At 35.6% G+C, this 20757-nt stretch overlaps 1 protein-coding gene across 2 annotated transcripts in view; it reads right to left on the bottom strand.

Annotated features, from left to right (window-relative positions):
* The window catches only part of CWF19L2 (CWF19 like cell cycle control factor 2), a 147976-nt gene that overhangs the window by 112938 nt on the left and 14281 nt on the right, over positions 1 to 20757 (bottom strand). For both annotated transcript variants that reach the window (XM_061143949.1, XM_061143957.1), the window contains exons 4-6: positions 17506 to 17616; positions 16665 to 16784; positions 9004 to 9097 (exon numbers count right to left, since the gene is read on the bottom strand). In XM_061143949.1, coding sequence (XP_060999932.1) covers positions 9004 to 9097; positions 16665 to 16784; positions 17506 to 17616 — 325 coding nt within the window. The remainder of the gene's footprint in view (positions 1 to 9003; positions 9098 to 16664; positions 16785 to 17505; positions 17617 to 20757) is intronic.

The raw sequence follows: 20757 nt of genomic DNA, 5'->3' as shown, positions 1-20757 counted from the left end.
TAATGATAACCCTATATGCAAAATAGAAAAAGAGACACAGATGTACAGAACAGACTTTTGGACTTTGTGGGAGAAGGCGAGGGTGGGATGTTTCGAGAGAACAGCATCGAAACATGTATATTATCTATGGTGAAACAGATCACCAGTCCAGGTTGGGTGCATGAGACAAGTGCTCAGGCCTGGTGCACTGGGAAGACCCAGAGGGATCGGGTAGACAGGGAGGTGGGAGGGGGGATCGGGATGGGGAATACATGTAACTCCATGGCTGATTCCTGTCAATGTATGACAAAACCCACTACAATATTGCAAAGTAATTAGCCTCCAACTAATAAAAATAAATGGAAAAAAAAAAAAAAAAACAGCAAGCTGGAAAAAACGAGATGACAAAGGAATGTGTTGAGATGAAGTAGCAAGACAGAAACCTCTGAGAGCAACTAAATAAAGAAGAGAGAAGCAATTTATCCAAAAAATAATTCAAAGCAATGAAAGGGAAGGTGGTCCAAGATCTCAGAAACAGCATGGAGGCAAGGATCAAGAAGATACAAGAAAATTTTAATGTAAAGACTAAACAGAAAATGAATAAGACAATAACTGAAATGAAAAATCCGCTAGAAGGAATCAACTGCAGAATAACTAAGGCAGAAGAAGAGATGAGTAACCCAGAAGACAGAATATTGGAAATCTCTGGCACAAAACAGAATACAGAAAAGAGAATGACAAGAGGATGCTCTCAAGAGTCCTCTGAAACAACATTAAATACACTGAAATTCACATAAAATAGGAACCAACAGAAGAAACAGAGACAGGACCTGAGAAAATACCTGAATATATCAGTCAAAAACTTCCCCTACATGGGAAAGGAAACTGTCACCCATGTCCAGGAAATGTAGAGAGTCCCATACAGCACAAACCCATGAAGCAACACAAGACACATATTAATCAAACTAACAAAAGTTAAATACAAAGAAAAAAATGTTAAAAGCAACAAATAACATACAAGGGAATCCCCATAAGGTTATCAGTTGATTTTTCAGGAGAAATTCTGCAGGAAACAATAGACTGATAGGATATATCTAAAGTGATGAAAGGAAAAAATCTACAACCAATAATATTCTACCCAGCAAGAGTCTCATTCACACTTGATAAGAAAAATCAAAAGCTTTATAGATAAGCAAAAACTAAGAAAATAAAGCAACACCAAACCAGCTTTACAACAACTGCTAAAGGGACTTCACTAGGAAAGAAACATAAGAGAACAAATGAGAAAGGGAAGAAAAAAGACCTACAAAAACAAATTCAAAACAATTAAGAAAATGGCAGGAAGAACATACATATCAAAAATTACCTTAAAGGTAAATGGATTAAATGTTCCAACCAAAAGACACAGCTGAATGGACACAAAAACAAAATCTGTATATAACCTGTCTAAAAGAGACACACTTCAGACCTACAGACACATACAAATGGAAAGTGAGGGAATGGCAAAAGGTAATCTGTGCAAATGGAAATCAAAAGAAAGCTGGAGGAGGAATAGTCATATCAGACAAAATAGACTGTGAAATGAAGACTGTTTACATGAGATAAGGAAGGACAGTACATAATGATCAAGTGATCAATCCAGGAAGAAGATATAACAATTGTAAATATTTATGCATCTGACACCTTAATACATAAGGCAAATGCTAACAGCCATAAAAGGTGAAATCAACAGTAGCACAATAATAGTGGGGGACTTCAATATCCCAGTTACACTAATGAACAGGTCATCCAGACTGAAAATTAATATGGAAACAAAAGCCTTAAATGACATATCATACCAGATAGTTTTAATTGATATTTACAGGATATTCTATCCAAAAGCAGCAGAATATACCTTCTCCTCAAGTACATATGGAACATTCTCCAGGATAGACCATAGCTTGGGTCACAAATCAAGCCTTGGTAAAATTAAGAAAACTGAAACCATATCAAGCATCCTTTCCAACCTCAATGCTATGAAATTAGAAATCAATTACAGGAGGGGAAAAAACTGTAAAACACACAAACACATAGACGCTAAACAATATGCTACTGCATAACCAATGGATCACAGAAGAAATCAAAGACGAAACCAAAAAACCAAGAAACAAATGACAACAAAAGCATGATAGTCAAAATCTATGGGATGCAACAAAAGCAGTTCTAAGAAGGAACTTATAGCAATAAAATCTCACCTAAAGGGACAAGAAAAAAATCTCAAACAACCTAAACTTATATTTGAAGCTACCAGAGAAAGAACAAACAAAACCCACAGTTAGTAGAAAGAAATCATAAAGATCATAATAAAAATTATTGAAACAGAAACAAAGAAAAGAATAGCAAAGAACAATGAAATAAAAAGTTGGGATCTTTGAGAAGATAGATAAAACTGATAAACCTTCATTTAGACTCATCAAGAAAAAAAGTGAGAGGACTCAAATCAGTAAAATTAGAAATGAAAAGTGAAGTTACAGCTGACACTGCAGAAATACAAAGAATACTACAACAACTGCAAGCCAATAAAACATGGAAGAAATGGACAAATTTTAATTTAAAAAGGTACAACCATCCAAGACTGAATCAGTAAGAAATAGAATTATAAACAGAAGATTCACAAGTAATGAAATTGAAACTGTGATTAAAAATCTTCCAACAAATAAAAACCCAAGACCAGATGGTTTCACAGTGAATTCTACCCAATATTTAGAAACGAGTAAACACTTATTGATGTCAAATTTTCTGAAAAAAATTGAAGAGGAAGGAACATTCCCAACCTCATTCTACAAGATAACCACCACTCTAATAAAATAAAAAGATATTAATAGAATAACAAAAGAAAATTACAGGTCAATATCATTGATGAATACAGACACAAAATCCTCAACAAAATACTAGCAAACAGAATCCAACAACACATTAAAAGCAGCATACACCATGATCAATTAGGATGTATCCCAGGGATGTAAGAATTCTTCAATATACACAAATCAATCAGGGGGGTATACTACATCAACAAATTGAAGAATAAAAACCCTATGATCATCTGAATAAATGAAGAAAAACTTATGACAAAATTCAACATTCATTTATGATAAAAAAAAAAAACTCTCCAGAAAGTGTGCACAGATGGCATCTACCTCAACATTATAAAGGTCATGTATGATAAACTCAGAGCAAACATCATTCTCAATGGTAAAAAACTAAAATCATTTCTTCTAAGGTCAGGAACAATATAAGGATGTTTCCTCTCTACACTATTACTGAAAATAGTGTTGGATGTCCTAGCCACAGCAATCAGAGAAGAAAAAGAAATAAAAGGAAATCAAATTGGGAAAAAAACAAGCAAAACTCACTATTTGCAGATGATATGATACTATACATAGAAAATCCTACAGATATTACTAGAAACCTAAAAGAGTTAATCAGTGAATCTGGTAAACCTGAAGGATACAAAACTGACACACAGAAATCTCTTGTACTCCTATACATTAACAATGAAAGATCAGAAAGAGAAATTAAGATAAGTATACCATTTACCATTGCAACACAATAAATATGATACCTAGGAATAAACCTACCTACAGAGGCAAAAGGCCTGTACTCAGAAAACTATAAGGTATTGATGAAATAAATCAAAAAGGACACAAACAGATGGAATAATATATGATGGTCTTTGAATGGTTGGACTAATATTGTGAAAATGACTATACTACCCAAAGCAATCTACAGATTCAATGCAATCTCTATCAAATAACCAATGACATTTTTCACAAAATTAGAATGAAAACTTTCACAATTTGTATGGAAACACAAATGACTCTAAAAAGTCAAAGCAATCTTGAGAAAGAAAAATGGAGCTGGAAGAATCAGGCTCCCTGACTTCAGTCTATACAGCAAAGCTACAGTCATCAACACAATACAATACTGGCACAAAAACAGAAATAGAAACAGGATAGAAAGCCTAAAGATAAACCCTCACACCTACAGTCACCAAATCTATGACAAAGGAGGCAAGAACATACAATGGACAAAAGACAGTCTCTTTAATAAGTGGTACTGGGAAAACTGGACAGCTACCTATAAAAGAATGAAATCAGAATACTCCCTAACATCACACATAAAAGTAAACTAAAAATGGATCAAGGACCTAAATGTGAGGTTGAACACTATAAAACTCTTAAAGAGGAAAACACAGGTAGAAGACTCCTTGACATAAACTGCAGCGGAGTCTTTTTTGATCCACCTTCAACAGAAATGAAAATTAAAACAAAAATAAACAAGTGGGATCTAACTAAACTTCAAAACTTTTACACAGTAAAGGAAACCATAAACAAAACACAGAGAACCCTCAGAATGGGAGAAAATATTTGCAAACAAAGCAACTGACAAAGGATTAATCTCCAAAATATACAAACTTCTCATGTAGCACAATATCAAAAAAATAAACTCAATGGATAAATGGGTGAAAGATCTAAATAGATAATTCTCCAAAGACATACAGATGGCCAAAAAGCACATGAAAAGATGCTCAACATCTCTCATTATTAGAGAAATGCAAATCCAAACTACTACCTCACACCAGTCAGAATGGCGATCATCAAAAAATCTTCAAACACTGTATCAATGTAAATTGATACAGTCACTATGGAAAACAGTATGGAGGTTCCTGTAAGAAAAATAAAAAAGAGAACTACCATATGACACAGCAATCCCTCTCCTGGACATATATCTTGAGAAAACCATAATTAAAAAGCACACAGGTACCCCAATACTCACTGCAGCACTACTTACAACAGTCAGGACATGTACATAACCTAAACGTCCAATGACAGATGAATGGATAAAGAAGATGTGGTACTTATATGCAATGGATGGAATATAACTCAGCCATAAAAAGGAATGAAACAGTGCCATTTGCAGAGACGCAGACAGACCTAGAGACTGTCAAAGGTGAAATAAGTCAGAAAGAGAAAAATATCACTTATATGTGGAATCTCCCAGAGAAGGAAACGGCAACCCACTTCAGAATTCTTGCCTGGAGAATTCCATGGACAGAGGAGCCTGGCAGGCTACAGTCCATGGAGTCACAAAAGGTTGGACACAACTGTGCAACTATCCCTCATATGTGAAATCTAGAAAAATGGTACAGATGAGCTTATCTGCAAAGGAGAAACAGAGATACAAATGTGGAGAGCAAACAATGGATACCAAGGGGGAAGCGAGGGTGGGAAGAACTGGGAGAGTGAGACTGACACATACACACTGATATGTGTAAGAACAGGAGAGCCTACTGCACAGCACAGGGAGCTCTACTCAATCCTCTGTGGCTACATTTTCTCCCCATTTTCTTCTAAATGGGAAGAAAATCTAAAAAAGAGCAGATATATGTATACATGCAACTGATTCACTGTGCTAGACAGCAAAAACTAACACAACAGTGTAACGCAACTATACTCTAATAAAAAACAAAATAAAAGGAAAAAAATCAATCATAAAGCAGCTACACTCTAATAAAAATTCATTAAAAAAAAATAATAATCAAAATGCAATTTGAGGCCCATATCCCTGGCCCCAACAGCAATAGTAAAATATTTTTAACAAGAGAATTCATGAATTTAATATTTAAAAATCAAACAAAAATATCAATTTGCAGTAGCATCTATCAAAAAATTAAACCCAACATGTATTTTGTGAATATTTACTATGAATAAGAAAATCACACAGAAGGAAATCAAAACATAATAAGGGGGTGAAACAGGGGTGAATGGGGTATCAGCTTATTAAAAATATAACTTTTATAAACAAACAAAAAAAATCATGAATAAGGCATGGTTCCTGTCTTCTCTCTGAGATAAATATATACCAAATAATTACAGTAAATTCATTGGTATGTACATGCATGCTAAGTCACTTCAGTCATGTCCAACTGTTTGCAACCCTATGCACTATAGCCCACCAGGTTCCTCTCTTCATGGGATCCTCCAGGCAAGAAAACTGGAGTGAGTTGCCATGCCCTCTACCAGGGATTATCCATGAAGCACTTAATATTGACTATATCCGAAGGCTGTTTTTTATAAGTCAAAAATTAGGAGGCTGAGCATATGCTTCTAAAATTAAAAGCTGAATTGTTATAGACAGAATACAATCAAGTGAATCTGGGCTACATCCTCATTTTTCTCAGAAGACAGAATAATACGAAAATAGCAATAAACTTAGTACCAGGAGATCTAAATTTTAGTCTTGTTGTTATTACTAAATAGTTGTAAGATCTTAAGCAAGTCATTAATGCCTTTAAACTTTGTCCATCTGTAAAATAAGGCAGTTGATTTAAATTAACTTTTAAATTTTTTCTCTAAAGTTTCTATAAGAGAAAGCCAAAAAATGAAGAGGGAAAAGTCTATGCGATGAAAAAAATACAGAGATTTAAAGCAAGAATTCTCACTAACTACACGGTAACAATCTTCTAATGAAAATTTAGAGTAACTAACCCTATATTAGAATTATAAAGAAAAGCTGCATTCTAGTGTTACTCACATGACTATAGGCAAATAACTTGACCAATTTCAGTCTTAGTTTCCTGAAATTTAGATAAACTATAATCAATTGGGACATCTACTTTGTTACTCTCACATGGCTGCTATTGAAAATAAGCTAATACAAAAATGTTCCATGTAAACTTAAAAATTGTACAAATGTTCCCATTACTAAAACATGACTGAAGATAATTTTGCATGGACAATGAAAACATGCTTACTTTTTCACTTAACTTTCTCTAAGGAAAAAAATATCAAGAGTAACATTAATTATTGTGTATGTGGCTCATCACACACACAAAAAATCTGTTGATAAAATCTTCCTAAAACATGTCATCATAAGGACAATTGTTTGACATCATCATTATTATTTACTATGTTCTAGATACTGTGATAAAAGATTTTTCTCATTTAATTCTCACAATAACCATATAAGACGTGGAATTACCATTACTCCCTACTATGTTTAAACTGGGCTCACAGAGGTCAGGAAACATTCCCCAAATTACAGAACGAATAAGCAGAAATGCCAAAATTCTAACCTCAAGAAGTCAAACTCCAAAGTCTTAAGTCCTTTGATATAAACACCAGCTCTACATACACTCTTAATACTACTTTATAGTATTAATACTCTCAGGTGTCTCATAGTTTCAACTCTACCACTGGTTTAAAGAGAACGACTACACTATCTGCATACGGGAAAAAAAAACCTGTAGATCCTTTTTTAAAGCTTAGTTTCAACTCTGGGATATGAATGTCTGACAGACATTCGGAGCTTTCTGCCATTCTTCCTCCTAAATAAATATGAGAGGGAAATGGTGAGAGCGTGATGTGAAAGGAAGCAGAGACGGGCTCTCTAAAGCCTTTATGTAAGGCAATTTTTCTCTTAGTGCCTTTGATTCCACTGGTTCAGCCAGCTGAAAGATACTACTTAGGGTAGAACTATGGGTCTTCAATCAGTGAAGAACCTGCTGACTACATATACTCAAAGACAGGATTTATCAATTTTAAGTCTTTCCCATAGATGAACTTATTGGCTGTCCTGTGAAAACAGAGATGGTAAAGGCTTTGTTCAGTCCTACATAATGGTTCACTGAGAAAACTTATGATCCTCAAACTCTTAAATTTCTAAAAATCAGTATTTCAAAGACACCTTTATATGACTACAGTTATTATTATATAGCCCAGCGGAGATATTTCTGCCCATGCTGAAAGGTAATAAATAAAATGCTATAATTACTAATAACATCAATACAAAATAAAAAGGAACCTATAAGGTGGCTCCATGGACATCTCTGATAAAATACAAAGGAACATGGCAAATGGCCAAAATAAAAATACACTGTGTATAAAAAGAAGGAGAATATTCTGAGAAATCACTAAGATGAAAAGATAACAGTTTATAATATTACTATGTGTATACTTGGTTAACTGTAATTAATTAAACTTTTCATTGAGTTGTCAATGTAACACTTAATTGGCATATAAGTACTTTTTAAATTATGTGTGATTGGCTTAAGTATTTTCTCTCCATCTGCTGGAAAGCAACAGCAGTATCCTAAGGTCAACACAAATTTATACATGGTGGCAAAGTAAAAATTTCTGAAGATATGAAGTCACATATTTAATATTTATACATAACTTTCATGAAACTTTACAACGTTAATACTTTATACATTTTGTAAAGGGATTCCCAAGTGGTGTAGTGCTAAAGAACCCGCTTGCCAATGCAAGAGGCAAAAGAAAGGCGGGTTTGATCCCTAGGTTGGGAAGATTCCTGGAGGAAATGGCAACCCACCCCAGTATTCTTGCCTGGAAAATTCCATGGACAAAGGAGACTACAGGCTATAAACCACAGGGTCACAAAGAGTCAGACACAACTGAGCATGCATACATCACACATAGAATGTAACAAACCACAGCAATATTGTATCTTTACAGAACCATGTTTTTCATTAATCCATTCAAAATATAAACTCAAATATAAAAATATTATCGAGTATAAAAATATTTAATTAATTTGCTACCATATTCAAAATAAAATAATCTTGCCAAGTACTAATAATTTAAATAAGGTCTTAAAAGAATGCAAATGTTTTAATCATTGCTTTCCTATATGTAAACTGAACCTTAAGTAATAATCCATAGATGTTCATAATAGAAAACCATACAAATTTCACATCAAAAAATCAATAAACATCATTGTTTTGCAAATATATAAACAGACACAGATGTTTTCAGACTTGATCAAAATTATAGCATCAAGTAGAAATATTTAAATAAGTAGTGATAAAATTTAGATTTAATACATCTCAAAAGCTGATATGGGTTGTTATTCATTTTTGGAATTCATAATACCTCGTGCCAATCTACTAGCAGACTCAGGGCATTCTCTTAGGAATACCAAGTTATAAGAAATGCTTATGAAGCTACAAGCAAAATATAAAGATACCTTTCGTAACGGATGACACATTACAGTCTTCTGGTGGAAGACCTGTCCCACCATCCTTCCAGTAAGGATTCAATTCTCTTTCCAGCAATCTGGACTGAAATGAAACATTTTTAGAGGTCACAATTTTAAAATAACCCCACTATAAAATATATTAATAAATTAAAATCTGAGACTCTGTTAATAATTGCAAACTTAGGGAAATATTTAAAACATTCTTTTTTTCCAATTTATTTATTTTAATTGGAGGCTAATTACTTTACAATATTGTAGTGACATGAATCAGCCACAGGTGTACATGTGTCCCCCATCCTGAACCCCGCTTCCACCTCCCTCCCCATCCCATCCCCCTGGGTCATCCCAGTGCACCGGCCCTGAGTGCCCTGTCTCATGCATCCAACTTGGACTGGTGATCTATTTCACATATGGTAATATACATGTTTCAAATCCTCTCAAATCATCCCACCCTCTTCTTCTCCCAGAGTAATGGAAATAAAAGCAAAAATAAACAAATGGGACCTAATTAAACTTAAAAGCTTTTGCACAATGAAGGAAACTATAAGCAAGGTTAAAAGAAAGCCTTCAGAATGGGAGAAAATAACAGCAAGCGAAGTAACTGATAAAAACACTCGTAAGACACACTTTTTCCAACTTGGAGGAAATAATGTCTAAATTAACATTTATTCAATGTTTTTACTGAAAGCCACCATGAATCAGAACTGTATTAGATGCAGAAGATAAAACAGTCAATATGGCTAACTCAGCCCTTGCTAGCTTATAAGATAGTGAGGAATCTAGACAATATACAAGTAACTGACAAGCGCTTTGAAGACAGAAGTACAGAGTGCTAAAACCATACACAATTCAAACTCCTCTCATGCTGACAAATCAAAGACTTCCTAGAGGAAGTAATATGAGTAGTATTAAACCTAAGGATGAATAAGAATTAGCCAGTTTCTTTTGTAGGTACCGAGAGCATTAAGGTGTGCCAGCCAAGGACAAGAATAAAAGCACGTTCATAAAACCTGAGAGGAAAGGGAAAGCACTGCAGTTTTAGGAAAGAAAGTAATTCAGACTTAACTAAAATTTTAGAAGCATGAATGAGTAGCAACAAGAGATTAGGTTGCACAATAATCAGAGACCAAGTCACAGGAGCCACTTGAAACAGCTATTGGAGCTTTATGCTGGGGCAATGGTGAGTATAAACATGATCAGCTTTGTATTATACAAAGAGCAAACTGGTTTCAGAGTGGACAAAAAACTGGAGAAGAGCAACATTAGAGGCAGGGAACCAATCAGAAAACTGTGGTAGTAATCAGGAAAGAGAAGATAATAACCTAGTAACAATGCAGGAGTCTACCATGTTCCAAGCACTATGCCAGGCACTGGTGGTGGTGGTTTAGTCGCTAGTCATGCCCAACTCTTGCGACCCCATGACTGTAGCCTGCCAGGCTCCTCTGCCCATGGGATTCTCCAGGAAAGAATACTAAGTGGGTTGCCATCTCCTTCTCCAGGGGATCTTCCTGACCCAGGGATAAAACCCATGTCTCCTGCATTACAGGTGGACTCTACCAGGGAGTCATGAGGGATGCTAGGCACTGAGGCTACAATTAACAAACCAGGCACAGTTCTTACCATCAAAGAAATTATGGCCTTGAGAAAGGAGAAGGAAAGCAATATTAATAGAGATAAGTGCTATGAAATTAATGGCTACTACAGAAACATACACGAGGGATATCCAATTTGACTTAGGGGTCAGAAAATGCTCCTTAGAACTAAAAACTGCAATTACTAGAAATAATAAAGGCTATTGGATAGAAAAAAATGGAAGGAATTAAACGTTAGTTTCTAGTAAGATGAACCAAACTTTGAAAACAAAAATGTTTGGTGAAAAAAAATTTTTTAAGCATTTAAAACATATTCATGAGCTGACAAAAAAGTACAGAATCTTCAATGAACAAAATTTAAGTTAGGGACTTCTCTACAGTCCAGTGGTTAAGATACCACGTTTCTACTGCAGAGGAAGCAGGTTCAATCCCTTGTGTGAGAACTAAGATCCCACGTGTTGCAAGCCAAAAAACAGAGAAAATCAAGAACAAACAAAAAATTTTAGTTAAAGGTTAACTTGGAGGCATAAGCAAAATAGTATGATTTGACTTCTTATAGTGTATACAAAAAGATTCTGTCACCTCCTTTCTTAGTCTACTATAAAATGTCATAGTATCTACAATCAAGAAATTCCCTCCAGTGCTCTTAGACACTCAAAGAGATACACATCGGATACTCAACAGGATAACAGAGACTAAAATTACACACTGAGGTGGACAACTGACAACAAGTAATACAAATTACGACATACTATACTACCCGAAAGTACAACAAAGACACACGACTGAATATATAAAGAACTACTACCAGTAAGAAAAAGACAACCCCAGAACAAAAACTAACAGAAAACATAAACAGGCCGCTCATACTATGAGAAATCTAAATGACAGAAGAAAACAATGAAGAGGTCTCTCCTCGTAATCAGAGGAACACATATTAATGCACAAAATACAATTTCTCACACATTAATTAGCATGACAAAAATTAAGTATGACAATACAGACACTAAGTATGGCAAAGAAACAAACATTGTTGGGGGACACTACACTGATCCTACTCTTTGCAAGTGTCTGTAAAGAACTTGCATACTTCACAGGTGCATACTTCATAACTTAGCAATTTCATTTCCAAATATGTACTATGGAGAAACTTAGCCCCGCTTGTTAACAGTCTGTCAGAGTGAAAAACAAGAGGAATGGAAGTTTACAAAACGGCAGAGTTAGATTGTGAAAGACTATCGAGTGAATACAAGGAATGACATGGAAATAAAATATATCAACAGAATCCATTTCTAAGATGTTGGTCATATCATTTGCAAATAATATTTCTGACAACAGGTTAATATCTAAAATATACAAACAATTCTTACAACTCAGTATCAAAAAGTAAACCACTCAATTAAAAAACGGTCAGAAGATGTGAACAGACATTTTTCCAAAGAGAACACAGATGGCACACAGGCGCACGACAAAACGCTCCACGTCACTCATCACCGTGGAATTGCAAATCAAAACCGCAGTGAGACATCACTTCACACCTGTTAACATGGCTGTCATCAAAAAGACCACAGATAACATGCTGGTGATTTGGGGAAAAGAGAATCCTAGTACATTATAAGTAAGAATGGAAATTTATACAGCCACTATTCAATACAGTATGAATGTTCCTCAAAAAACTAAAAACAGAATTACTATATGATCCAGAAATTCCATTCCTGAGTATATAATTCAAAGAAAATGAAAGACTAATTCAAAAAGATATAAGTACTCCAATGTTCATATCAGAATTGTTCACTACAGCCAAAATATTTAAGAAACCTAAGTATCCATCAACAGATGGATGGATAAACAAGTTGTGATACACAGACATACTAGAATGTTACTCAATCATAAGAAAAGAAGGAAATTCTGCCATTTGCCAAAACATGGATGACAGGTATTATGCTTAGTGAAATAAGCCAAGACAGAGAAAGACAAATGCTGCAGTTATTACTTATGTGTGAAATGAAACAAATGAATAACAGAAACAGACTCACAAAACAAACCAGTGTCACCAGTCAGGAAAGGTAATGTCAAGGGGTTCAACAGAGGCAGGCGATTAAGATGCACAAACTACTAGGTATAAAATAAACTGCAGGACATACTGTACAGCACAAGGAATTACAGCCACTATGTTATAATCTATAAAAATACTGGATCACAATGTTGTACACCTGAAACTAATATTGTATGCAAACCACAATTCAATAAAAAATAAAATTAAATTAAAAACACAATAAAGCTTTTAAATACCAATTACAAAAATAAAAAAATAAAAATGCTAACCATCATCTGAAGAAAGAAAAAAGAGAATAAGATGATGTACCAGGCACAACATACTCAAACTGATCTGTGGATGTTTGAAAACTGGCTAGTCTCACTAATTAGTCTAGATGATTTACTCCTGAACAATAATCTGAATTTTTACCTAAGCAAAAATGAAAAAGTACTACAGGTTATCAAACATCAGGACTAAATCCAGGTATCTACAAGGCAGCAAAAATAAATTCATGGGTAAAAGAATAATAAATATTCTTCCCTTTCAAATGTATAAGAGAAATAAAGCAGCACATATAGTTTTCTAAAAAGTTTATAATCTCATAAGGGAAATAAAATAAGACTATTAAATTAGAGCACTTTATAGAAAATTACAAGTACTATAAAGTAAAGGAACAAATAAGGTACTATGGAAACATAAAGGAAGAAGAGATTTATTTCAATCAAGGGAAATAGTAAGAATTTCACCATATATATCAAGTTAAGCCTTAAAGGATAAACAAGATGTAGCCATACAGAGATAGAGGGTATGTACTTAGAAAAATTCAGATGAACAAAAATTCTGAGACAGGAATTTGCAGAAAAACACAAAGTAATTAACTATTTTGGTTGAGGTGCAAATCACACAAAAGAAAAGAGTCCAATCTGTTTGGACTCCATTTGCAGGCAGCATCTTGAGGTTTTTAAAAAAGAACAATAAATACAGCTCCTTTCTTTTCAATCTTGGCTCTGAGCAAGGTAAGAAACATACACTCACTTACTCACACACACACACACACACAAGAAGAGGAAATAAAAGACCAAAATCACCTTTATTGTTAATGAAGGCTAAAGTGGAATTTTTCTTTCAGTGGACACCAAATGCATCTGTTAACTGAACCCTGCAATGAGGCAGACTTTCCCAGGTGTAGAATGCGCTGAACTAACCCCCACATCATCTCATTCACCACATAATCTCTGCAGGCAGTCTGTTCCATAAGAAGGTAAGGCAGAGCTAAGTCAAGCATGCCCAGTTTATTCTTTGCAAATTTTCTAATAGAAAACGTACTTCATATCCTCAAGGACAGAATGAGAAAGGAGGGTAGAGCATGAAGCACCACTAGCGGAGCTTCATCTGTGGAAAAGGAAATATTCGCAATGGCAAAGACACATTCTCATTAACTTGAATCACTGAAGACTTCTAAACAGAGTAGTAAGACCATGACAGAAGCTGTACTCTGAAAAAGTTAATCTGACATCAGTTGCAGGCTGCTGGGGAAAAAAAAAAAAGAGGTTATTGTAACTGCCCAGGCAAGAGTAAACTAGGGCCTGAACCACAATAATATTTAACCTTGTATGTTTCTTAGTTTCAGAGGCTCTCCTCAGTCCCTACACATACTAACTCAGCTCCAGTAGAGAGGACATAAACGAGGCAGAGAGGAGAAGACAGACAACTAACAACTGGCATTCAAACTAGAGGAGCAGGACAGGAGTGGAAACGACGATACAGGTGCAAAAGACAAAACCTACATTATCAAATGAGCAGACCAACAGATGCTAACTTACTTGAATCAGAGAAGTTTATACACAAGGATTTGTAAGAAAAGATTATATTAATTAGAAAGCCTGTAATTCAGAGCTGGAAAGTTGATAAGCATGACAAAGTACTACAGTTTCTCAGGAAAGGAAAGGTTTTCTGTAATAGTATTTCTAAGAAAAACTAATCACTATTTCAATCTACTTAAAAATACTGAAGAGTTTACAACATTCTATTGATATAGAGAACAGGCTTGAATACATGCAAAACCTAAGATCCTAAGCCAGGGATACCCTAACAGATCAGACTGTTCATGCCTACAAAGAAGAGAGCATGATTTCAGAAGCAAGCATGTAATGGCAACGGGTAAAATCAACTTCCTGACGTCAGCTCCTCTTTCTTGCTCTACTATCCATTGGATATCTCCCTATGGCACTTTCCCCTTGAGTCCCAACGTCTTCAGGTCTAACTCAGAGACAAAACAGAAATACAGGTGTTCTAAAAACGCCTGGCCCCAAAGTTCCACATGGGCAGCTCCTTAATTATAAAGCCAATACAATTTACCACACCAACATTTTCAAAATTAAAATTGAACTGAGGGGAAAAAACAAAAGAAAAAAAAATTGATCATAGGACTTCATGATCACTCCTTCATAGTTTTCATTTATTAGTGCCTCTATGTGGTGTTCAAGGTAAATTCTTTTTTTTTTATTTTTTATTTTGTATTAGGGTATAGCTGATTTACAAACAATGCTGTGACAGTTTCGGTGAACGGCGAAGGGACCCAGCCACACATACACGTGTATCCATTCTCGCCCAAACTCCCCTCTCACCCAGGCTACCATACAACACCGACAGAGTTCCATGTGCTATACCGTAGCTCTCAAGGTAAATTCTTAAAGACTGTTTTCTTGTTCTTGTTACCTAATTCTGTCTTCAGCTGTATTTAGTTTGTTGTTTGACCATTTACAAGTTTTCTAATTTCAACTCTCATATTTTTCATTTCTACAAGTTCACACTGGCTCTGTCTCAAATCCACCTTATTAATCTTTTACCCCATATTCATATTTCCTATACCTACTGTTACTATATAAAGCTATTAAATATTCCAAAAGATAAAGGTTTTATGGGTCTGATTATGTTGTTTATTTTTTTTATTGGTGTAGATATTTCTTTTTTTAAAAATTAATTTATTTATTTTAATTGGAGAGTAATTACTTTACAATATTGTGATGGCTTCTGCCATACATCAACATGAATCAACCACGGGCATACATGTGTCTCCCTCCATCCTGAACCTCCCTTCCGCCTCCCTCCCCACCCTATCCCTCTGGGTTGTCCCAGAGGACCACGACTTTGAGTGTGCTGCTTCATGCATCGAACTTGCACTGGTCATCTATTTTACATATGGTAATGTACATGTTTCAACGCTATTCCCTCGAATCAGTCCACCCTCTCCTTCTGCCACTGAGTCCAAAATCTGTGTCTCCTTTGCTGCCCTGCATGTAGGACGATCGGTACTGTCTTCTAAGTTCCACATACATGCATTAGTATACAGTATTTGTCTTTCTCTTTCTGACTTACTTCACTCTGTATAATAGGCTCCAGGTTCATCCACCTTATCAGAACTGACCCAAATGTGGTCCTTTTCACAGCTGAGGAATAGTCCATTGTGTATATGTACCACAGCTTCCTTGTCCATTCATCTGTTCTTTATTGTTTCAAGTGAATCTCATTCACGGACCATCATTACATTTTCATGCATTTTATGATTTTAGCTTTTGACCTTTGATGCCATAGAACTTGTTTCTGAGAGACATGTGAGGCCTAAATTGACAGTGTCATCCCCTAGAAAGGACCAGGAGTTACTTTTGCCAATCACTTCAAGGTACTACTAACTCAAGAATACTTTAAATTCTCACCTCAAAGATTTTCAGACCACACATATAACACGGTTCAAGCCCTAAACCCTTATAAATCAAAGCTGTAAATCAAATTCTATACTCAACCATATATGCCCTAGATTTATAAACACAACATACATTTATACTTATTTCCTACAAAAAATTTATTTTAAAAGAACTTATATCACATTTCATAGTTGTTCCCACTGATTTTACTAAATATCACAAAAAATAGTATCTTACAAGTAAAACTGCATTTATATACATGTGTATCACTTAAAGGAAAATTAGAAAGGTAAAGTATTTTAAATATTCTCTTACCTGTTCAAGTGCCTGGGTTTTCTCTTGCTGTGTTTTCCTTGCAGCTTCCTTTTCAGCTTTGAGTGACAATGATGACACAGTTTTAACAGACATAAAATCAACCGTCATCCATTCATCCCTCTGTTAAGAAAAAGTAGTCACTTCAATCTAAATTGATTAAAACAACACTAAACATTTAGTAATAAATTTTAGAGACTCTGGAGGCATTCAAACCTGGATTAAAGCCACATGGCTGTATAATTTCTTAGCAAGTTTATTCTCTCCCCTGTAAAAATGGGTAAAAACACCTACATTTCAGGAATGCTGTAAGGAGTTAACAAGAAACTGACTTAAGGCATCTACCTCAATGCCTGATACAAAACAGGTACTCCGACATTAGTTCTTCCCACCTTTCTTTCTTCACTGTTGCTAACAATATAAAAATAACACTCTTCTTTGGCATATGACCTATAACCCAAAACTAGTGAACTATTCAACTAAGAGCATTGCAAGTAAAATTTTGGCATGCAGTGAAGGGAAAAAACTGTGACTTGAACTCCACTAACTGTAGACAGGTCATACAGTACAAAGCTTCAAATACATAAGGGGAGAAGTACCAGTTCCCCATCAACAATCAGAAGCAGAAAACCCTGAGAGACTAGAACAGGGATAAATGCTAACTTTCCAACAGGAGAAGAAATGAAGTTCAAAGGCTCAGCAGATTGCATTATTGCTAAATTACTTGTAAAAGTTATATTGTTTATAAAGTCTAATTTTTCTACTGAAGAAATTACATGCATCTTTCATTTTAACATTCATCTACTCTTGTAAGTTCACACTTGTTTAAAATCAGGTGGCTTACCTGAATAATCTGATTATCTTCTTTTTCTAACTTTTCATCTTTAATCTTCCAGGCCTTCTCCTTGCCAGGAGTCTGGGAGGGAACAGCCTCAACCCACTCATCTTCAGAGCTCTAAGAATATTTAGCATATAAGTAAAATTCTCAAATTTACATACTTTCATATAAAAACTGTGTGGTTGCACTCTTTCATTTTTTTTCATCCCTAAAATATCAACCTTATTTGGGTTTCCAGTCTTTGCCCACTATACTTTTTAATCTCTAAATATTCCTCTTGGGGAATTAAATTCATTCTCATGGCTTAAAATACCACCAATTATACTGACACCTTTCTAATTTATATACCCAAAGTTTCAATGATTTAAATAACTGCCTACAATATTTAAATGCCATGTTGAACTCAATAAGAACAAAAAGTAAACCCAGCATCTACTTCTACAATACTTGTTCCTCTTCCTATATATTTGAATTAAGCATCCTGGCATCACTACCCACCCACTTACCCAAGTCAGAAGTTTCAGGATCATCTTGCCCCCGCCATCTAAACATACTACTGTATTTCCAAAAGATTTCCAAACTATACCATACAGTGAACACCAAATGATTATCATGGGATCCACCTCCATCCCTGGCCCGAGCAGACTGTTTCAGAGGTTATTACATAAACCAACCAATTTCAATCTTAGTCACTCTCCAGAAATCTAAAATGGTTTACTCTATAACTAAGGAGAACTGGAAAGACACTGGCAGAGACCATTTCTATCATGAGGCACAGAATTCAGCAAAAATTTATCAGTATCAAGAAAAACAAAAACAGAACAAAGAGGGGAAGAAAAGGAAGATAGCAAGAAGACTCATGAAAGCATTCGTGACTCTAGTTCCAGGTATTCCTAAAACTCAGCTGCATTGCTATATGTCCTATGAGACTTTTGTACTCTAATTGTGATGAAAGTGAAAGAGGAGAGTGAAAAAGTTAGCTTAAAACTCAACATTCAAAAAACTAAGATCATGGCATCTGGTCCCATCACTTCATGGAAAATAGATGGGGAAAAAATGGAAACAGTGACAGACTTTATTTTCTTGGGCTCCAAAATCACTGCAGATGGTGACTACAGCCATGAAATTAAAAGATGCTTGCTCCTTAGAAGAAAAGTTATGACCAACCTAGATAGCATATTCAAAAGCAGAGACATTACTTTACCAACAAAGGTCCATCTAGTCATAGCTATAGTTTTTCCAGTAGTGATGTGTGGATGTGAGAGTTGGACTATAAAGAAAGCTGAGTGCCAAAGAATTGATGCTTTTGAACTGTGGTGTTGGAGAAGACTCTTGAGAGTCCCTTGGACTGCAAGGAGATCCAACCAGTCCATCCTGAAGGAAATCAGTCCTGAATATTTATTGGAAGGACTGATGCTGAAACTGAAGCTCCAATACTTTAGCCACCTGATGCGAAGAGCTGACTCATTGGAAAAGACACTGATTCCGGGAAAGATTGAAGGCAGGAGGAGAATGGGACGACAGAGGATGAGATGGTTGGATGGCACCACCAACTCAATGGACTTGAGTTTGAGCAAACTCCAGGAGTTGGTGATGGACAGGGAAGCCTGGTGTGCTGCAGTCCAAGGGGTTGCGAAGAGTCGGACACAACTGAGCAACTGAAGTGAACTGAAACCAATTTAAATTTCGTTTCTGTTACCTACAACCAATAGTTCCAACTAATATATGCTCTTTCCTCCCCATCCTTAAAGCAACAGCCCTAGATCAGACCTGCTTATTTCTCATCTGGAAAAACCAAATTAGCCTCCATAACCCCTGTCTTTCCTGCTCCCTTTCATTCTCCAACTCCCACTCTAAATACATTTAGAGCAATATAAAGGGCACATCTGACCACAGTACTACTGTTCTCTGACTACCTGTCATAAGGACTATTTTTACTCCTCTTCTTTCCGACCAACAGATTCAATTTTATTTGAAGATATAATGTGCTTCCCTTCCTGGAAAGTAAAGGCTTAATCAAGTCTCCAATAAGGTGGAAATAAAGTACTGTGTAGGACTTTCTGGAAGTTAAGAAAAAGAGGGAATCCTCTCTACTGTTATGTACTCTAAGAGGCACTTTTTAAAGACAATAGAGTGACAAAACTAGAAGCCTGGGTCCCAGAAGGCCATACTACAATTAAATTGTCTACCTGATTTCCTTTATGTAAAAGAAAAGTTAACTACGTTTACATTTTATATTTTATATTAACCAATGGCTATTCTGAAGTTCTCTAATAAATACAAATGAATGTAATTTGATGATACACTTACTATTGCATAAATCAAACTTCATGGTTTACAAAATCCTATCAATCCTCTTTTGTTTTATAACCTAACACTGCTAAGTCCCTTAGAGTTAAATTCACACACACACACACACACACACTTTACACCACGCTCCCTCTTACTCCCACACCGCTGCTCTCACAAGTCCTCGTGCACACACACCTCCATATGCGAGGCTGCTTCTTGCTCACCCTTTAAATCTCAACTCAGGCATCATTTCCTCAGTAAGCCTGCATATAAAATCGTTCTTCCCTAATACCCTGACATGCCACGGCATCATGAGATTACACACTGGAAGGATGTGGCTACTTAATTAAACAATGAGTTCCCCAAAAGTTCAAACTCTATATGCTTATATTCCCCACGTATATGCAAGTGTCTGGCAAAAAGTCAGCACTCAATAAATGTGCATTACAATTAGCTGAACTGACTCTTCCAACAACTCAGGATAGAGACTTCAGGCAGCAGCCTGCGTCCCAGCATTAAATATCAGGCACTGAAGGAAAGACGCCTCTGTGACAGAGCTGACAGTCTCACCCCTTTATACAACAGCAACACATGGACCATTCTGTATAGCTCTCCTACCTCCACTTCATTTGTACTAATTTTGTTGCTAATTTTCACTATTATTCACTCACCTCACCACTTCAGCATGATTTATGTTCCCCTCCCCCCACACCATGACCTAAGTTCTCTTGCTGATTTTAATTTCAACCCTCCATCTTACCTTGAAGAATTTATAAACTATCAATGTGACTCTTGACCTAAGAGAGGTCCCAGGACTCTTCTCATGTGTAGCATCATTATTAACCACACTCCTCTTCCCATCTAACAGTCAAAACCTAAAGACAGAACCAAGACAGAAAAGTGCCACCAAGGAAAATATACATATTTATATACATATATGTTACATATGCACATAAAATACATAAA

Source organism: Dama dama, chromosome 1 (genome assembly GCF_033118175.1).
Source record: "Dama dama isolate Ldn47 chromosome 1, ASM3311817v1, whole genome shotgun sequence".
Lineage (NCBI taxonomy): Eukaryota > Metazoa > Chordata > Mammalia > Artiodactyla > Cervidae > Dama > Dama dama.
This window is presented reverse-complemented; position numbering and strand designations above follow the sequence as displayed.